This window comes from Phodopus roborovskii, unplaced genomic scaffold, assembly GCF_943737965.1.
Source record: "Phodopus roborovskii unplaced genomic scaffold, PHOROB, whole genome shotgun sequence".
Lineage (NCBI taxonomy): Eukaryota > Metazoa > Chordata > Mammalia > Rodentia > Cricetidae > Phodopus > Phodopus roborovskii.
In genome coordinates, this window is record NW_026126418.1 from 6,585,270 (window position 1) to 6,603,678 (window position 18,409).

General features: G+C 45.4%; 1 protein-coding gene across 5 annotated transcripts in view; it reads left to right on the forward strand.

The window, feature by feature from the left end:
* The window catches only part of Ldlrad3 (low density lipoprotein receptor class A domain containing 3), a 227,897-nt gene extending 209,885 nt beyond the window's left edge, over window positions 1–18,012 (forward strand). For all 5 annotated transcript variants that reach the window (XM_051184082.1, XM_051184083.1, XM_051184086.1 and 2 more), the window contains exons 5-6: window positions 13,190–13,535; window positions 15,346–18,012. In XM_051184082.1, coding sequence (XP_051040039.1) covers window positions 13,190–13,535; window positions 15,346–15,583 — 584 coding nt within the window. In that variant the 3' untranslated portion in view covers window positions 15,584–18,012. The remainder of the gene's footprint in view (window positions 1–13,189; window positions 13,536–15,345) is intronic.
* Window positions 18,013–18,409: the final 397 nt, after the last annotated feature.

Sequence of the window (18,409 nt, forward strand, 5' to 3'; positions counted from 1 at the left end):
CTCAGGCAGGCAGGCAGTACTGCTCAGCCACCCAGGGAGATCATAGCAGCAGAGAGCAGACAGCTGTATTAATCATCCCAGGCTTCCTAGCTGATACTGAGACCAAGTTTGCTATTTTCTGTAGGAATATTTTAGGTAGCTTGCTTCTGAACAACAAAAGAAGCAAGGACCGGCTAGACATTGTGGTCCATATCTGTAAATCCAGCACCCAGGAGGCAAAGGCAAGAGGATTAGAAGTTTAAGGCCAGCCTGGGCTACATAGATGAACTCTGCCTCAAAAAGGGGTAGGGCGAACAAAAGCCAGTGGAAAAAACCAAAGATGCATTTGCTCTCTCCTTGATTTCTTGATGTTTCTATTTCTTGCCATGTTCTTCATTCTAGGATTTTTTTTTTTTTTTTCAGAATTAGCTCATATGTGGGATAATCATAGTCTGGATTTTGTGAGTCTTAAAGTCACTATTATGACTATGCTACTTTGCCAATGGAGCATAAAAGCAGCCAAAGGCAACATTCACAAATGAATGGGCATGGTGGTGTATCAATAAAACTTTATAAACAAACAAGCATTAAGCCAGACTTTGTCCAGACTTGGCTAGAGTGTGGATGCTAAAAGGCATATGCCCCAAAATTCAGGTTGTAGAAGACTGAAGGGTAAGATTTTAGAGAGCTTTCTTGACCACTGTTAGGATATTGGGCTTGTCATACAGTCAGTGGCTTTCCTAGGCCATGGAACAGGGAATGTGCTATGGACTTTCCAGATAAGGTGTGGAAACAGTATAGAGAAGGACAGGAGAGGAAGTTAAGGGACTAGCCAAGGAGTTTATGTGGTGCCAGGCAGCCAATAGTGGCCACTTAGAAGCAGAATGAGGAAGATGTGGCCCTGAGTTGAACATAAATGAAAGCCCTCACCCAGTCTTCGAACCAAAGCCTCTGTCTACACAGACTGGCTGGAGGTGCCCTCGGAGGATCATTGTTGGGACTGGCGGATATTTGTTTTCTCGGCACCCACTAATGAGAGTTTATATGCATTGACATTACCTGACATAGATTTTTCTCTCCCCATTTTATAGGGTGAGCCTTTTCTGTACAGTACTTTCTGTGAGTGATTATGCCATAGTCCCCAACTGCTCAAAGTACCCTGCTCCTGAATCCTGCTGGGGTTAGCATCTTCTGTCCTGGCCACTGTCATAGAAGACTCAATAAACTATTGCATTGTAACCCAGCAAGCCTTATTACTGGACCAGAAACCAACTGACCATTGAATTTAAAGAATGTGTGCTAAGCATTTAATTTTACAGCTTCCACCAAACACTGCAGGTAAATAGATACAGTAAGCAATAGAAATAGTAATTCTGCACAGTCCTTACTCAGCAAATCTGGGAGGCACGAATATTCATTTTAAGCTGCTTGCAGGCACAGCTGAGATTATCTTGAGTGGAATCCCAGGATTGCTGAAGCTCCACCTTGCTCAAAAGAGGGGCCTCCTCCCTCTGAGTCCTCCCCATTGACTTTAGTGGGTCAGTTCATTTCATGTCTACACATCTCCAGTGCCGTCTTTCACTGGTGTTGGCTCTTACTTTGTTGAAGGCCATTTTGTGGTCTTCAGTGGGAGCAGTGGAAAGAGACTCCAACTCTCCATGCCCACAGCACTCTTCCCTTGATGTTTTTCTAAGTGATTACATAATTGAACAGAGTTCTGCAAAGGCCACCCAGGCCCTGGCTGGCAATTACCCTCATCATGAAGTCTTGGAAGCAATCTAAATTCCCATTAAAAAAAAAAAGAGAGAGAGAGAAAGTCCTCTTCTACCTTAAATAGCCAATTAAATACCTTCCCCTCCAGCCAGTTCTGTAACTGCCCTGGGCCTAATTCACGAGGGAGAGGCCATTAGCCAGCTACCTCCTTGGGTTGTGCCTAGGCCATTCCTCCTCACAGTTGGCTAGATCCAGGTCTGCAGAGTCTTAGCAGGGTACCTCAAGCTTTTACTACCCTCAGGAACTGGCCTCCAGGTGAGCAGGTTGGAAATTGATGGGAAAGGGGCGCTCAGTCTGGGGCAGTACTCAGTGGGTAAAACGCTGTGCAAGCGTGAGGAACTGAATTTGGTCCCCAAACCCCATTTTAAAAAAGCTAGAGGTTGTAGTTGGAATCTCAGCACTGGGGAAGCAGAGGCAGGGATTCCTCAGGGCTTGTTCACCAGATAGCCTAGCCTACCAAGGGCCAGGTCATTAAAAAACCCTGTCTCAAAAATACAAGGTGGCCAGAGTTGAAGAACAGCCACGGTTGTCCTCTAGCCTCTAGAAGCACACACCATTAAAAAAAAGAGAGAGAGAGAGAGTAAGGAAGGAAGGAAGGAAGGGAAGGAGGGAGGGAGGGAGTAAAGAAAAGAAGAAAGAAAATTTAAGAAGTCAAGGGAAGGATACCCACGGGCAGTGTATGTGTAGTTCCTGGTTTTGGGTGGGGAGACCTGCCCCCATTTTCCCAGTGGTGGACACATGTTGTGGGGGCTGGGAGGCTAGCACTGGAAACTCTAACCATGAGAATGACTGAAATCCATCGCATGGAGATACCTGCCTGTCTGCCTTCGGTCCTGGGACTTTCTTCTTTGTCCCTCTCCCCTCCTCCTCTGCCTGCCCCTCCGTCTCACTGTGGATATAATCTTAGAGCCCATTCTCCTAGCTCTCGGCCCCTTCGGCAGTCATCTTGGTAGCCCCCCATTTCCCTCTGACTGGGGCCTAGATGGCTCAGGTTGTGGTCTGGTGCTCTGCAGCCCCAGTATCCCCATTGCCCCTCTCCCCTTGGCAGCTTGAGTTGCCATGGTAATGGTTCGGTGGAGTTTTTATGGCTCCCGTTTGATTCGGTCATTTGTTGGTCTGCCCTTTGGATTAAGCTTTTTCAATCCGCATCTAAATTGGGACAGGAGCTGTGCTGAGAATGGGGATCTAGAGGCGATGCACCCTTAGGATGTTCGTTTTCAACAGGGTGAGTGAGGGAATACCTTTGGTTTACAGTGGTCCAAACAGTGGCCTTGAGAGAGCATGTAGTAGTAGTGCTGGAGATGTGCCACCTCCAAGCTTCAAGCACTCCTGCATGTGGCCTCTTAGGAGTTCACTCAGCTCAATTAAGTAATAATAATAGTCTTAATGTTCATATCAACTCTAGTGTCTACAGGCTTTGAACCCAGTTTTACAGATGAGTTTGGCCCTATTGGACTAGCCCAGGTCACGGTGGGGACTCAGAAGCAGAAGTGGGATTTGGGACATATGGAGACATGGGTTTGGATTTTCGGCAGGGGGCTGGGGAGGGGGGCAGTGACAAAGAGAATGAATGACCAGGCCTTGTCTAAAAATACCTCTGTCCTGCTGCAACCAACCCAGGAAACTAGTTTGCTCTGGGATAGATGTGCAGACAGACTGCTGTCTCTGAAATAATCCAGGATCCCAGAAACAATAGGCCCAACTCAGCAGGGGCATGATTAGTGACTGCCACCATGCCTCACTGTCTCTGCTTCCAATTAAGGGGCAAGTAGAAGGCAGACTCCTCATGTCAGCAAGAGCTTAGCCTCTCTGAACCAGCAAACACCACTCAGTTCCCATACTCGGGCACACACTCACCCACACAGAGCAGCTGCCCTTGCCTCCCGTTAGCATTCTCTACCCTCAGCTTGCCTCCACTCTGCCAGAGCACTATGGACAGCGGCTAACTCCCTTGCTGTTCTCGTTTGAGCAGTCTTCATGCCTTTCCCTCAGGATGAAATAAATGCTCGGAAGGAAGGTTCTTCCTGAGTAGTGCTCCCCCCCCCACACCCCTGCAACACACCCAAAGCCCTGGCCTCCCACATATTGATAGATGCTGGTATAAAAAAACAGCAGAAAGATGACTCAGAAAGAAGGTATGGGAAGGATCCACTTGATTCCACCAGAGAAGACAATGGAGAGTTTCGCAAACACAGTGACACCAGGAGGGTGGCGGGAGGTCCAATGGAGAAGCAGCATGGTGGTCCCATGAATGGATCGTTGTGCTGGATGCTAGGCTAGTCCCTCTCCTCACACCCTTGTGTGTCTCCTCCCTGTGTGGCACTGACTTCCCGGGCTATGGCAGCCAGCCTTCCTGGTGGTTTAGTTCAGGGGTAGCACCAGCAGAACATTGGAGGGTAGAAATATCAAAGGGTCAGAATGTGGTACTTGGTGTACCACAAGTTGGATCGTGTATCCCACTTGGGGTGTACCCCACCAAGTGCCCAACCTGTTAGGTGTCTCACATGACACTGTTTCTCAGCCCTTCAAGCCTAGACAGCTTGAAACTACTTTTCTAATCCAGAAGGTTGTGGGATGCAGCATTTGCAGGGCCCAGGCACTAGCCAAGTCATGTCTGAAGGACCTTGAATACTATGTCCTTTTCTAGTTCAGACAGCACAGAGAAAAGCACTAGATGAGGGACACTTGGAACCTGAGTACTACAATAAGAAGCTGGGTTTCTATCGTTGAGAGGTAGAATGTTCCAGAAAGGCTGGGGAAGCTGCAGGTCCTCATGTCAGGTCAGCATCTTAGTCACATGGGAGGAGACTTCACTGCCTTCACACTCTGGACTTATATAAAGATGGCCCCAGGTAGGTGTGTCATCGCCACCACCAAACATGTAAGAGGAAAATTGTACAAGAGTGGAACTGTATTCTGATATAAAGATACCATCTGCTCTATAACCCTGAACTGATTCAAACACACAATAGTTTTTCATTGTCTGCTTGTTTTTCCCTGATGTAGAAGACTAAACCTAGGGCTTCACACATGCTAGTCAGGCACTCTACCTCTAAAGACCCCAGCCCTGGCTTTCTGTGCTCTGAAACAACACTCTTGGCAGGCTTGTTCAGTGAAATCTTTATACTGCATGTTGTCCTTGTGTGGGGGTCACGAGGACCTGGGCTCCAATTTCACTCCATCACTTCTGGACTGTATGGCCTGGAATGTGCTTCTGACCTGTGAATCTAAATGAGGATGGACTCACTGAGGAGCACTCCCATCAGAAATGCCTGGTTTCACATGAAACATGGGCATTCTGAGACAGCCTATGGCCACCATTAGAGAGCCTCTGCCTCCCTCCCCCCCAAAGTTATTATTATTGGAGCCATAGGTATTTTACAGGGAATACACTCATCCCTGGTTGGGTTGCACTCCAGTATAAAAAAGGGACAATTGATACAAGGTATAACAATGATTAATGACAATGGGACCTGGGAATTTGCCCACCTATCCAGCCTGGGGAATAAGTATGAAGCTGAAAATGAGTGCTACACAGACTCTTGGTGTCCTGAAAACACCACAGGAAAGCCAGTAGTGTAAGGAGTACAGTAGCAGCGGGATGCAAGTAGAGACAACACTAAAGAACAGAATGACCACAGGGACAGATGGTGCTGGGCCTGGAGGCCAAGTGAGGACTGGGAACTGAGCAACTGGGAAGCCTCAGGGGTTTTGAGCCTAGGAATGACCTATGCAAGTGAATTTGTGTCTTCGAAGGAACATCCTGCAACCATTTGGAAAGGGGACTAGAGAGTGGGAGTTGGGGACAATGATGGGGGGGCTCTAGCACTGAGGCAGCAGGACTCATGATGTGGGGTCTTGATTAGTCCTGGGGTCCTTGTCAAGCACACTTGTCCTGCTGGCCCTGAGACCAGGACACACTAAACAGTCCCGCCCTCTAGGATGCAAGGGCCATGGGTCATCGTGTTCATATCAGGAATCTCAAGAAGCAGTGAATTTGCTCATGGCTAATAAAACTCCCCCCAGGGAGCCCTGGGTGGAATGCTTCCGTCACCAGCCCATTCCCTGAATTATTCAGATAGTTTTCTGCACTCAGAGCTGCCAGTGTGCGCACTCAGCATTTCCCTGGGTAATAAGGTTTTGTGGGCAGAAGTGGCTCTGATGAACTGATTACTGAGGGAGCTTCGAGCAGCTCTCGTGTGTTGTGAACGCTTAAGAGCAGCCTTGGGTTCCCTGAGAATTTAAACAGGCTCAGCTCCTGCTGCTCAGTCTTGTCAGTTGTGGGAGGCACTGGGTTGCCGGCATGCAGCCCTTTCCATGGCATCACTCATCTCTCTAAGGATCGGGTGCGCAGTTGTAGGTTCCCAATGCTTGGCAGGTTCCTATCAGTAACAATGACACTGAATTTCCAACTCCTGGGGCCAGAACCAATCAAGGCTGAGACAGTCACATATCAGCTTATGTCCCTCTAGATGGCAGCTGAAGCCACAGAACTTGGTCCAGCATGTGTTCAAAGGTCAGGGGTGCCCCCTCTGGTTTAGTAAAAGATAACCTCCAGAATGGAAAATGATATCGGTTCTATCCTAACTCCACATGGCAGTAAGGCTCATGAAACTTCCTCAGACTTGTGAGAGCATCACAAGGAACCTTTGCCTAGTACAGTTCTGAAAAGCCCTGTAATAATAGTAATGGAAGATGTGGGGAGTACTTATTCTACTAGGCACCACACCCCATATGTTATACTCAAAAGGCAGAGTTGAGGAGCTGTGACTAACACTAGATAGTATATAAAGCATACAATATTTACAATATTTACTATCTTGCCCTTGACAGAAAAGGTTTGTCAACCCTGTCTACACCAGTATGAATACACTTTTATCTAGCGGAGCTCTGTTAGGTTTGCAGGACAGTGGGAACATTTTGTCTGAGGCTAACGTTGTTCTAATGATTAGCTTTAGTAATTAACGTGGCTCTTTATGATGAGAATTGCATGCAAGTTGGAGGCTGTGAGCACTAAGGCAAATATCTGCCTCAGTCAAACAGCATCAGGTGGACCCAGGCCTGTATGAAGTTGCTTTGCAACCCAGGCACCAAGGTAATGTGATAGGAAAGGACAGGGTTCCAGCAAATGGTGCCAGGAAACTGGCTGTCGGCATGGATTGATAGAAAACACCTTGGCCTGTATCTTGTTCCATAAACAGGGATTAACTAGCTGTACATCATCAATGTAAATAGAGGCTCTAACGCTGTATCATTCCTTCCAGGTAAAAATTCAGGAGAGAACTCCTTGGATAGTATATAGAAATCACAAACCATTCAGAAGGAATTGCTACAGTGGGCTTCATTAAATTCAGAAAGAAAAAAAGAAAGACATTGTAAAGGAAATGAAAAAGAAACCACAGTTTAGATGAGCATTTGTAAAACACAATGGGATAAACATGTGTCCTGGATCATCTTGCTCAATAGTATGAGCCAAGCAATCCAGTTTTACTGCATTTTATTTTTGGTATATGTGTGTTTGAACATGCACAGAGCAACCTGAATGTGGAGGTCAGGGGAAGTTTATGGGAGTCAGGTCTCATAATTGTACCATGTGGGTTTCAGAGGTTGAACTCTGGGTTTGGTGGAGGCTTGATGTCAAGCATCTTTACCTACTGAATCATCTCACAAGAGGATAGAATAGGAAGGCATGGAATGCTCCAGATCTTGATTGTGGGGACTTTGCCAAACTCATCCACCAAACATTTTAAAGAGGAAATTATATTAAGCATAAATTACACCTCAATAAACTTGATTTACTAACATATTCAGTTCGAAGAAATAAAAGACAGGCAGTGCGAGTTGATTTTTCAAAGGAATGAGGCATACCAAATACTTCCAGATACAGGAATTCAGGACTCATGCTTCAGTCTTTGGAGCCATCTTTAGACACTGCCCTTGATTGAGGTGTCACAGGAAAGTGACCAGTGAGCTGTGAGCCCTAAAGCGCCTCACATTTGTGGGCAAAGAAGGAAGGAAAGTGGTAGTCAGGCATGCACCGTCAGTCATCATGGAAATCCAAAGGAAGATGATGTATATGGCTTTCAGTACATCATACTGTATAAGTAATACAGTGTAAACGTGAGTGAATAGTGTGATGGTTGTCTTCCCTCTCATTTCTATCCACTAGCTTCTTCCCCTCTGTCACCATCCCAACTTCCAGAACTATACAGTACATTCTTTGATTTAGCCCATTTTACACTTTTTTCTTTCTTTCTTTCTTTCTTTTTTTTGAGACATTGTTTCTCTGAGTAACAGCTCTGGCTATCAGGGAACTTACATTGTAGACCAGGCTGACCTGCCTCTGCCTCCAAGTGCTAGGATCAAAGGCATGCACCACCACTGGCAAGTTTGTTTCTTGTTTTTTTGTAAGGAAATGTCTGATATTTGGTAACTTTATAAAGAGGAAAAGGGCTCGTTCTGATCAAAGTTTCTAGAATCGAGGATCCATATTTATTGAGGACTTACTAAGGGGGTGCAAGATGCCACACAGTATGAGACAAAGTGAGAGAGGAGAGGGAAAGAGAGAAAATGTTAGTTCATCCTTATGTCTGTGTCAGGAGGTGTGTGGGTATCAGCAAGCATGTACATTTGGAAGCCAGAAGATAATCTCAGGTGTTGTTTCTCAGGTACTCTCTGCCTCTTTTGTTTTCCTTTGATTTGAGGCAGGGCCTCTCACTGGCCTGAGGCAGGCCAAGTAGGTATGGCTAACTTGGAAGTGAGGCCTGTGGGTCCATCTGTCTCTGCTTCCCCAGTGCTGGGATTACAAGTCTCTGTCATCATTTCTATCTTTTATTTAATATGAGTTCTGGGGATTGAACTCAGGTCCTCAATACTTTCTAGGCAAGCAGTTTACATGACTGAGTAGGGCTCCCCAGCCATCTCCCTCTTCTTATAAAGCCCCCGTAATCCCATCATGAGTTTTTATGCCCCCATGGTTTTATTTAACCCCTATCACCTCCTAAAGGTTCCACTTCTAAACATATAGTTGGAATAACTTTCTCTCTCTTAATATTGCAAAATGGGGGTGAAGTTCCAACCCTTGAGAATATGGGTGACACACTTTAAAGCAATATGTAAACTATAACAGTTCTGGTAGGAACTTTGTTTTTTCTTTTGCTAATTAATATGTCTTCCAGATAATTTCACAGTAGTGTATATGTTATATAAATTTTAAAATAGGAGTAACATCATACAGAAACAGCATAATTTATTAAATCAAGCTGTGATGGAAGACATTTACATTTTTTCTGTTATGTTTACTATTACATACAATCTTTTCATAAATCCTGGTACTAAAATGTAATTTCTGGGCTGGGACCAGAGTAGGATGGTAAAATGCTTGCCTGGCATGCATAACACTCTAGGTTTGAACCTCAGCCCTGCAAAGGAAAAAAATATTTCTCATTTTTACTGTGATACTGTGTCAAAAATAATTATATTTTTAATGTGCATTCGTCTCTCAGTGTCGGTGATAGATTGGCTCCATGCTACCGAAATCCACAGTTGTTGGAGGCACTTGCATAAAATGCTATAATATTTGCCTAGAACTTACATACATTCTCCTGTGTACTTTAAGTCACCTCTAGATTATTTATACCTGGTACAGTGTGGGTGCTCTGTTACTAGTTTTTACACTGTGTTGTTTAGAGAATAATGACCCCAAAATGTCTGCACATATTCAGTAAGAATGAATGTATCAAAGCCACCATTTCTGAAATCTAGGGATGCAGAACAGATGTGTAGATACCAAGAGCCGCTCTGTGTTGTTAGTCTTCCCCTGCCCCGTATTTGTACCCATTTGATCTCCCACTAGCCACACCTGAATATACATGTTTTCTCAAGATCCACGCAGCAGAATAAAAGCCCAGACTCAGTATTTGGCCAAGGCAATGGAACAAATGCCAATATCCTGGAGGAAATTTCATTTTCATTTGTAAGAATGAAATGGGAAGGAAGACTAAATCACAGCTCCCAGCTCCTGTGGTCCCCATACCAGCCTGGATGGCACCTCTGAGTTAGTCAAAGGTGTTTCTCCCAGGACACTAGCCTTCTGCTAGAAAGCTGCCATTGTTAACTGGTCAGATTGTCATCTCAGTGGCAGAGCATCCAGAAATGATGCAAAGCACAGCTTGCCTCAGCAGCAGCTACTGTGGGGCACTGACTTCTTGGAGAGTCTAGAGATCTCCAGTAGCAGCAGATGGCCTTGAATTAATACAGCACAAAAGCAGATATGGGGTAAGGATTTAAGATGTTTGAGCAGGAGGGCATTTGCTTGAGGGACAGCCAGAATAAATGGAAACTTCATTATCCGTGGATCACACACTTGGAACGCAGGTCCCAGGCATCTCTGATGTTAGTAATTTGGCCAGCAGGCTCATTAAGCTCTTAAGGAAAGTGGGCCTAGTTAATGAATTAATGCAAGATGACATTTTACACACAGAGCAAAAATGAGCCCAGGCAGCTCTGAGTTATGTGATATCATAACTCCTTGAGTGGATGTGATCGCTGCTTCTTGACTGCCAAAGTCTGGAGGAAGGCGGCTTTCTAAAACAACAATGAGATCCTTAGGATACAAAAGCCCTCACTGCCTGCTCATTAAAGCGCTCCCTCTTGTATTGGTAATACTGCCAGTAGTCTCACAGATGTCAGAGTTTCCGAATTGCTGGACACATTTACTTTCCATGTGAAAACCTACCCAGCTCCACCCCCTCCACCGCGGTTCTCCACCAATTGCCCAGAGATGGCTGCTGAGGATAGCAAGAATGTACATGCTAAGAAGTGGCATAGTCAGAGCTAATAGGTCCTGCAGATGGACAGCAATGATGGTTGCACACAACCAGAATTCACTTAATGCTGCTGAACTGTATGCTTAAAATGCTGTTTGTGGTATGCTCATTTCATTGTGGCCATTTTGAAGTAATATTTGTTTTTAAAAGTACTAATATTGCTGAGTGCAACCCTTGTCAGGCATTGTACTCAACATTCGAGTATGCATTGCATCTTCTGATGACCAGGGGAGATGCATCCTACTAACTTTCTCAGTCCTGCTGTTATTTTATAAAAGTTAAATTACTTGCCGGGGCTCAGGTACCTGGAAGTGATGGTTCCAAGATCTACCCCAGAACTCTGTAACCTGAAAGATCTGTGTAGGAAATAACCACAGAAAGTATTTTAATCATGAATTCTGAAACACACACACACACACACACCTGCTTTTAATTAGCTAAGCTAAGAACTCAGTGGCAGTTATTTGTCTCCAGAAAAGCCCAGAGCATCTTTTGTCCCATAACTGTACAAATATGCACTTCCACCTTTGAAGAGCTTCTTTCTGTAATTCAGATGCAGGAACGTTAGAACACTGACTGCCAGGAACTGAGGGAATCTCGTAAGCTTTTAATCCAAGTATCCCTATGGCTAAAGAGATAAGTTATCACAGAGAGAAGGGATCCTCAGGGGGTCTCATTGTTTTGTTTTTATCAGAAAGACAGAGATCATGCATTCTACTTAGAGGATACCTGGGTGCCAGGCTAACCCACCTCTCTGAGTTAAAACAGAAATTATAATAGCACCTACTGTTTACCATAGAGTGTGAATAAACAGATTGTTGGTATTGAGTTCTATGCATTTATTGAGTGCCTACTGTCTGCCACATCTCCTCCTCTACTGTAGTGATAAGCAAAGCAAACACAGCTCAGGTTGAGGGGGGATGAACAGTTTATTTCCATCTCCTCTGCTACTTCACATTAGCAAATGCTGACCTTTCTGGGACCCACAGAAACTTCCTCCTGAGTCACAGAGGGAGGAAGCACAGGGCTCTCATCCCAAATTCACACTCTGGGACTGAAACTAGAACATTCCTCCAACGGGCACAGCAGTGGCTTGTAGTTCTGTGGCACCAACAAGGGGTCCCCAGGTTTCTGTTAGGGGCTGTGCTGGTTTCCTGTGCCTGCCTGAACTTCCTGAGATTTGTCAGCTGTGTCCTGCTGACTGGGGAGCAGGTCACCTGAAGCACTGAAGTGTGGCTCATTATCATATGTGAGAGGAAGGTATTGGTAGTCAGCAGAGATAGAGATAGGATGTGACCTGGACCCTCACCCTGAGACCTGAGGAGATGCCTGCAAATTGTCTACTGAGTCTCCTTGGGTGCACAGAGCAGTGTGGAGCACTAGCTTAGGTCACACAGGTTCCTCTCTCAACCTCAGTAATCTTAGTCAGGGGACCCAGCCTCAGCAGGACACACTGTGCCCATCTTAAAAGCAGTAACTTTGTGTAGATAAGAGAGTGCCTGCCTAGCAGGCATGAGTCCTGGATTCCATCCCCATGCTTCATAAGTGGGAGAGTGGTGACCCATGCCTGTAATTCCAGTACCAGGGAGTAGAAGGAGGAGAATCAGAAATGCAAAGCCATCCTTAGCCACAGTGACTTGCAGGCCAGTCTAGAATATATAAAATCCTGAATTAAAAAAAAAAAATTAAAGCAAAACTAAAGCCTCCAATATCAGACACCGTGATTATCAAACATAGGTGTGAATGTGCCAGCTGCTGTTCTAAACCCTTGATCACTGTCTATGCCAAACTTCAGAAGCCTGGAGAATGTCTAGCCTGTTTGTTTCCAGCACTCCCCAAAGGACGCATGCACAGAAAGCAGGTTGAGGGACAGGTGGAACCTGTCTGGCTCCAGAGTCTGTCCCTGTGTTTGTGAAGATCAACCCATGGCCTGGCACAAAACAGATGCTCTGCAGACATTCAAAGCCCAGATGTGTATACCTGCCTTCTCAGATCAGCTTTATCATTTACTTTCAATGAAGAACTGATTTCTGGAACCCCAAGAACTCTCACTCTTGACCCCTCGGTATTATATTTTCCATATCTGAGCTTTTAGCTAACTTCATGGAGGTCTTATTTATAAAACATAAAATTCACTCACATTAACTGTATAATTCAGTGATTTTTAGTTAACTTTCCAACATGTGCCGTCATCACCACAGTCTAGTTTGAGCCTTGTCAATGACCCAACAAGACCCTTCGTGCCCTATTGTGTTTAATCCAGGCACTGCTATGCTTGCTGACTCTGAACTGGCCTTTCAGCTACATCATATAAAATCTACACTCTGGGATATTGGGGACGTGGCTTATTTCTCTGCATGTTTCTGAAATTCACACTCATGGGACATATCAGTATTTACATTTGGGCTAGGTAAGAGTTCATTGTGCAGATATACCATAGTCTAACTGTCCATTCCACAGCAGATGGACATTTGGGGGAAATCTCCATTTCTGGCGGCTGTGAATAGCCTTGCTAATTGGCAAGGCAGTTCCTGGGTTGATTTCAAAGGCTTCCTATGGCCTACTTATAATGTTCTCTCCCCTCCTCTCTTTTTTCCTGGTTTTCCCAGAACCAGGCAGTGGGCAAGTGTTCGTGACTTCAGAGAACCAGCTTGTGTACTACCCTAGTATCACATACGCCATCATTGGCAGCTCCGTCATCTTCGTCCTGGTGGTGGCCCTGTTGGCCCTGGTCCTGCATCATCAGCGAAAACGGAACAACCTCATGACTCTACCTGTGCACCGGCTGCAACATCCTGTACTTCTCTCTCGCCTGGTGGTTCTGGACCATCCCCACCACTGTAATGTAACCTACAACGTCAATAATGGTGTTCAGTATGTGGCTAGCCAGGCCGAACAAAATGCCTCGGAAGTAGGCTCTCCACCCTCCTACTCAGAGGCCCTGCTGGACCAAAGGTGAGAGATTGCAGAGGAGGGCATCTAACATAGGAGAGACAAATGTGCACACATTGGCAACCTAAGTCTAGCCAAGAATTTGGGCTTGGTAGCTGTAGGCAGTAACGGTGATTGATATTTACCTACTCCCAGAATGTTCCATGTCATCTATTCCTCTGGACACTTCTATGAGGGAGGTAACCAAAGCCCTTCCATTTTAAGTCACATGTCTGAGGACTTAGAGGAAGAATCCCTGCTCCTGCTTGGTTAAGCCACAATGTCACACATTCAGACCATTGACCAACTCTGAGCCTTGCCTGCTACCACAGAAAAGCATCATGGAAGCTTTGGTTAAATTGTTGATTGAATAAGAGATTGAATAATTCCCTTCCCTTGCTTGGTATCATTTATGAGGTAAAAGGCATGGCATAGAGGCATAGAGCACCCCAAACTCATCACACATGACATTGTTCATGAACCACCAATATAGAAGGCCCAGACTGGCATTCTGTAGTTACAGTAGAGGGACTAAATCACTAAATCATGCCTGTTGGGCCTCCCCTTTCCTTTTTTTTTTTTTTTTTTTTTTTTTTCTTATGGCCTCAATATCACATATAACCCAGGCCTTTCTCTCTCTCTCTCTCTCTCTCTCTCTCTCTCTCTCTCTCGGTGTATGGGGTGGGGCCGTTGGAGATCGGAATAAGTGCCTCACACAGGCTAAGCACTTGCCTCACTGTATTCATCCCCCTCACACACCAGACAGCCCTCTTGGAAGTCCTGAACTGCAGCCAACTATGGGAGTCTGCTTAGATTGTAACAGGCCATGTCCTGCCTTCAGGTCCTCTGCTCAGTGCTCCCTCTTCCCCAGAGCCCAGGACTCACTGTGTGTCACATAAGCATTTTACGTGTGTTCCTCCAGGGTGGCTGGACTGCTCTGTGGACCCTTCCCTGTGGCAGCTCCTGTATTATTTCATCTTCATTCCCCCCCCCCCCTTCAAAAGCAAACAACACTTCAAGGACTTGGAGGGAGGCAGTGCTGTTTGAGACCTTCTGCAGGGTGTCACTCACCTAATGAGCTTCCCACTCATAACCTTTGCGTGTGGGCCAACCAGCGTAGAGTAAGGATAAAACTAATGAATCTGGACACAGAGAGGTGGGATTTCAGAACCAGCATCGCTGCTTTAGGAATCTATAATCATGGGCCTGCGATTCCTCACCAGGACAGTGGACATAAAGTAATGCCTACCTCACTGGATCACTGTGAGCAGTAAAGGTAGCAGAGGAGAGGTGCACAGAGCCGCGCCTGACTTACAGCAGTGGGCGAAAAGAGCAGAAAGCAGAAGGTCATTTCTGGTACATAAATTTGTTGCAAGTAAGGTACAGAGTAAGAGAGGGAGTTGAGAGAGTGACTTCTCACCCAGGGTAACAGGAAGACTTAGACTTAGTAAGAAACCAGAGTCCCTTCCTTATCAAAGTCTCTTGGCCATAAGTGACTTAGCCCAGAGCACCCAAGGTGATCTGGAGGTGTTGTTTAGCAACCTCATTCCTGCCCACCTAGAGGATAGACACAGTACAGGTTCTGCCTATTGGACAGGAACAGCCAGAGCACACCAACCTTGCTGGTTTGTCATATTTCAAATCACTAGTTTTGCTGGTCTTTGATCACCTTTGTACTTGGCAGTAAAACCTTATTCTTCTCCTTGCCATCTACTCAGAAATGGGCTGTTGTTAGGGCTGGCTCTGCATTGCCTGCCTCGTCCTGACTCTAATGTGTTCTCTTCCCTCTGCCGCCACCTCTCCTGCCCCCCTACCCCCGCCCTCTCCATTGCAGACCTGCGTGGTATGACCTTCCTCCACCACCCTACTCATCTGACACTGAGTCTCTGAACCAAGCTGACCTGCCTCCTTACCGCTCACGATCAGGAAGTGCCTACAGTGCCAGCTCCCAGGCAGCCAGCAGCCTCCTGAGTGTGGAAGACAGCAGTCACAGCCCAGAGCAGCCTGGCCCTCCAGAGGGCCCTGCTGAGCCCAGAGACTCTGTGCCCAGTGAGGGCACTGAAGAAGTATAAAACTAAAGTGATTCCAAAGTCCTTATGGGTTGATCTGCTCTACTTTGTTGAATTCTAACAGCCTGTGCTCATGAGACACTCTGAGCCCCTTTTGAGGATGTCTCAAATTGAAGTTTGGAGTGCTTGATTGCCTCTCCATCACCATCTCCTCCTCCAGATTTCAGGGATGCTCTTTGGAATAACCTGACACTCCTCTGCCCTCTTAGTGGACATGATGTGTCGTCATCTTCTCTGTGAGGTTACTGTTCCTTCAGGGCCTACAATTACAGCCTCAAGCTTCAGATGGCTGTGCTACTGTTGGTCCATCCAGTAGGCTGTGACTGGGGCAGGCAGCAGGATAAAGCCATATGTAAGTAGTCTTTGGCAGGGTTCTGGGCGTCATTGTTCATTCAGGTCACGACACCAGACCAGACCAGGTCTCTTCTGGGTTACCACCTTATAGCTACATTTGGAGAGTTGGGTTGGAGGATTCTGCCAGAAGGCCATCATCAAATAGCCACTCCAAAAAGTGTACAGGTGACCATCAAATTCCACTTTGTACTATCCTATGCATCGTTCTTACTTCAGCAGAGGCCAAAGAAAACTTCTACCATGAGCGCTAGCTTTCAGCTCTCAGCACTCTCATTTGGTTTGTGAGAGACTCAGAAACAGTCTACCTAGCCTTATAAACTTGTCTAAGAACCCTCATTTTACGATCTTTAGAAGTCCATATCCTCAGCATTCTCCTTGGAAAAGTAGGAAACCCTGCCATTGTTGAAAACCCTCAACTCCTAATGTGTAGGTTACAAGAGCCTGGGTCTGCCTTGACCTCACGGCCTTTTCCTGGCTTCTGTATTGTCTCCTTCCAAGATGACCTGGCATAGCTAAGGATGAGGACCCAAATTAAGTTGGCCAAAATTCTGATGGAGCCCTCTGCCCCAGGAAAACAGGCCCAGTCTGATGTGCTCACACATGCAGCTTCTTTGAGAGGGAAGCTCTCATCAGGCTCCTAAGTTCCCTGAACACCTGGGAGTCTAGTTCCCATGTGCATTTGTACTTGAGGACACTCAAGGAAGTTCTAATTTACATGAGAACTACATGGATTACCACCTGTGAGAACTCGAGGGTCACTGTACTGCACACACAACCCCAAGAACAGTGCACCAAGTCAGGGTTAGGGTTAGAGCGAGGGTCAGACCCAGCCAAACATCAGGCATTTTCTCCTCAGGGAGAAGTGGGCAATGGATAACTTGGAGTCTAGATTTCCCATTGGATGTTTTAAAGTCTCTTAGAAATACATTTGAAACAGTGTGTTTGTTTTTTTGAGGTTTTTTTTCCCCCTTCTAGTTAAGGGACTATTTATATGTGTATAGGAATGCTATCTTTCTTGGTTTTGGTTTTGTTTCTCTTTTGGTGAGGTCCAAAGAAAGATGCAGAAAGAAATGCTGCGTTTCCCCAGCCCCATCCCATAATGTCACCTCAGACTCACCCACATGCCCAGCATTTACATTGGGGCATCTTGGAGTCATTATTTATCGAGTTCTTGAAAAATGCGGAGAGACAAGTCTCCCATCCATTGTCTGTATGTTAGACTACCTTTCCTCTTTCTTAATGCCCAGCCAGCCCTAATGCATGACACCCCCACCCACTCCCACCAGCCAGGCAATAATGGGTAAACCATACTAACCGTGGACAAAACTGGAACCAGGTGGCGCCACCTCAGGCAGCTGCCACTCATTCAAAGCATTTTTCCACAGCTGACAATATTCAATAACCTGTTCGATGCTAATTAAAACGGAGCCTGCAGGAAGCAGGGATGAAGTGGCCTTCAGTGATGCTGTCCTGTTGACTTTTCTTGTAAAATAAATTCAAACTAGAGTGCTGGAAAGCTAGCCACTTGGGGTTTTGTTTGTGTGTTTTTGTTTTGCTTAAATAAGCCTGGTTGCTTGTGTCTTTCATTTTTTAAAATAGCAATTGAGTGAGTGTGTGTGTGTGTGTGTGTGTGTGTGTGTGTGTGTGTGTGTGTGTGTGTAAAACCCAGCGAAGAAAGAGCCTGGGTGGCAGACAGAACTTTTCTGGCTGTGCATCTCATCCCAGTGAGTCGGCATTGTTCTCTCCTCCCTTTGATGGGTCCCTGCTTCTTTTGGTGCTCTCAAAAGTTGTCTAGAGGAAAGGATTCTAATTTTAATTAATTGTGTGGTGAGCTAATCTCACGAGCTTTTCTGCTTCAAGGCATTTTAGGAAAAACAAATGGTTCTAGTAGATAAAGGGAGCCTATTAATGTTGTAATTTTTTGTTTTGTTTTCCAAACAAATACAGGGACATTTTTACTATAGATTTGGTTTTTAATGGATTTTAAAATAATAATAATAGTAATAGTAATAGTAATAAATAAGATAGCAAAGCTCTGGGATTTGAGGGTTCCCACCCCTCTTTTTTTTTTTTTTTTTTTTTTTTTTTAAGATACCAAGTAAGTGGCTAGCAATATTTTTAAAATTCATTCCAGCTGGGATTTTAAAAATACTATATTGCCTAATTCTACACCAGCCAGAAACACGATCTCCACTGTGTCTTCTGCAGTGAGATGAGCACCTCGTCGTCTTGACACTACACTAGACTCACTGTGATTGGGAACTCACTGCCTGACTCAACTGCCTCTTCCCTGGAATTGACAATGTTTTTGAAATTCAATTAAGCTGTTAATAAATAGTGTGTGATATTCAAAATTAATGTAAACTGGAAGGTTTTATGTGGTTGCTTTTGTTGTTTTTTTTTTTTTTTTTTTTAATTTTTGTACTCTAAAATAAACTTGCAGTTTCATTCTTTCTGTGGTGTGAATGGTTCTTG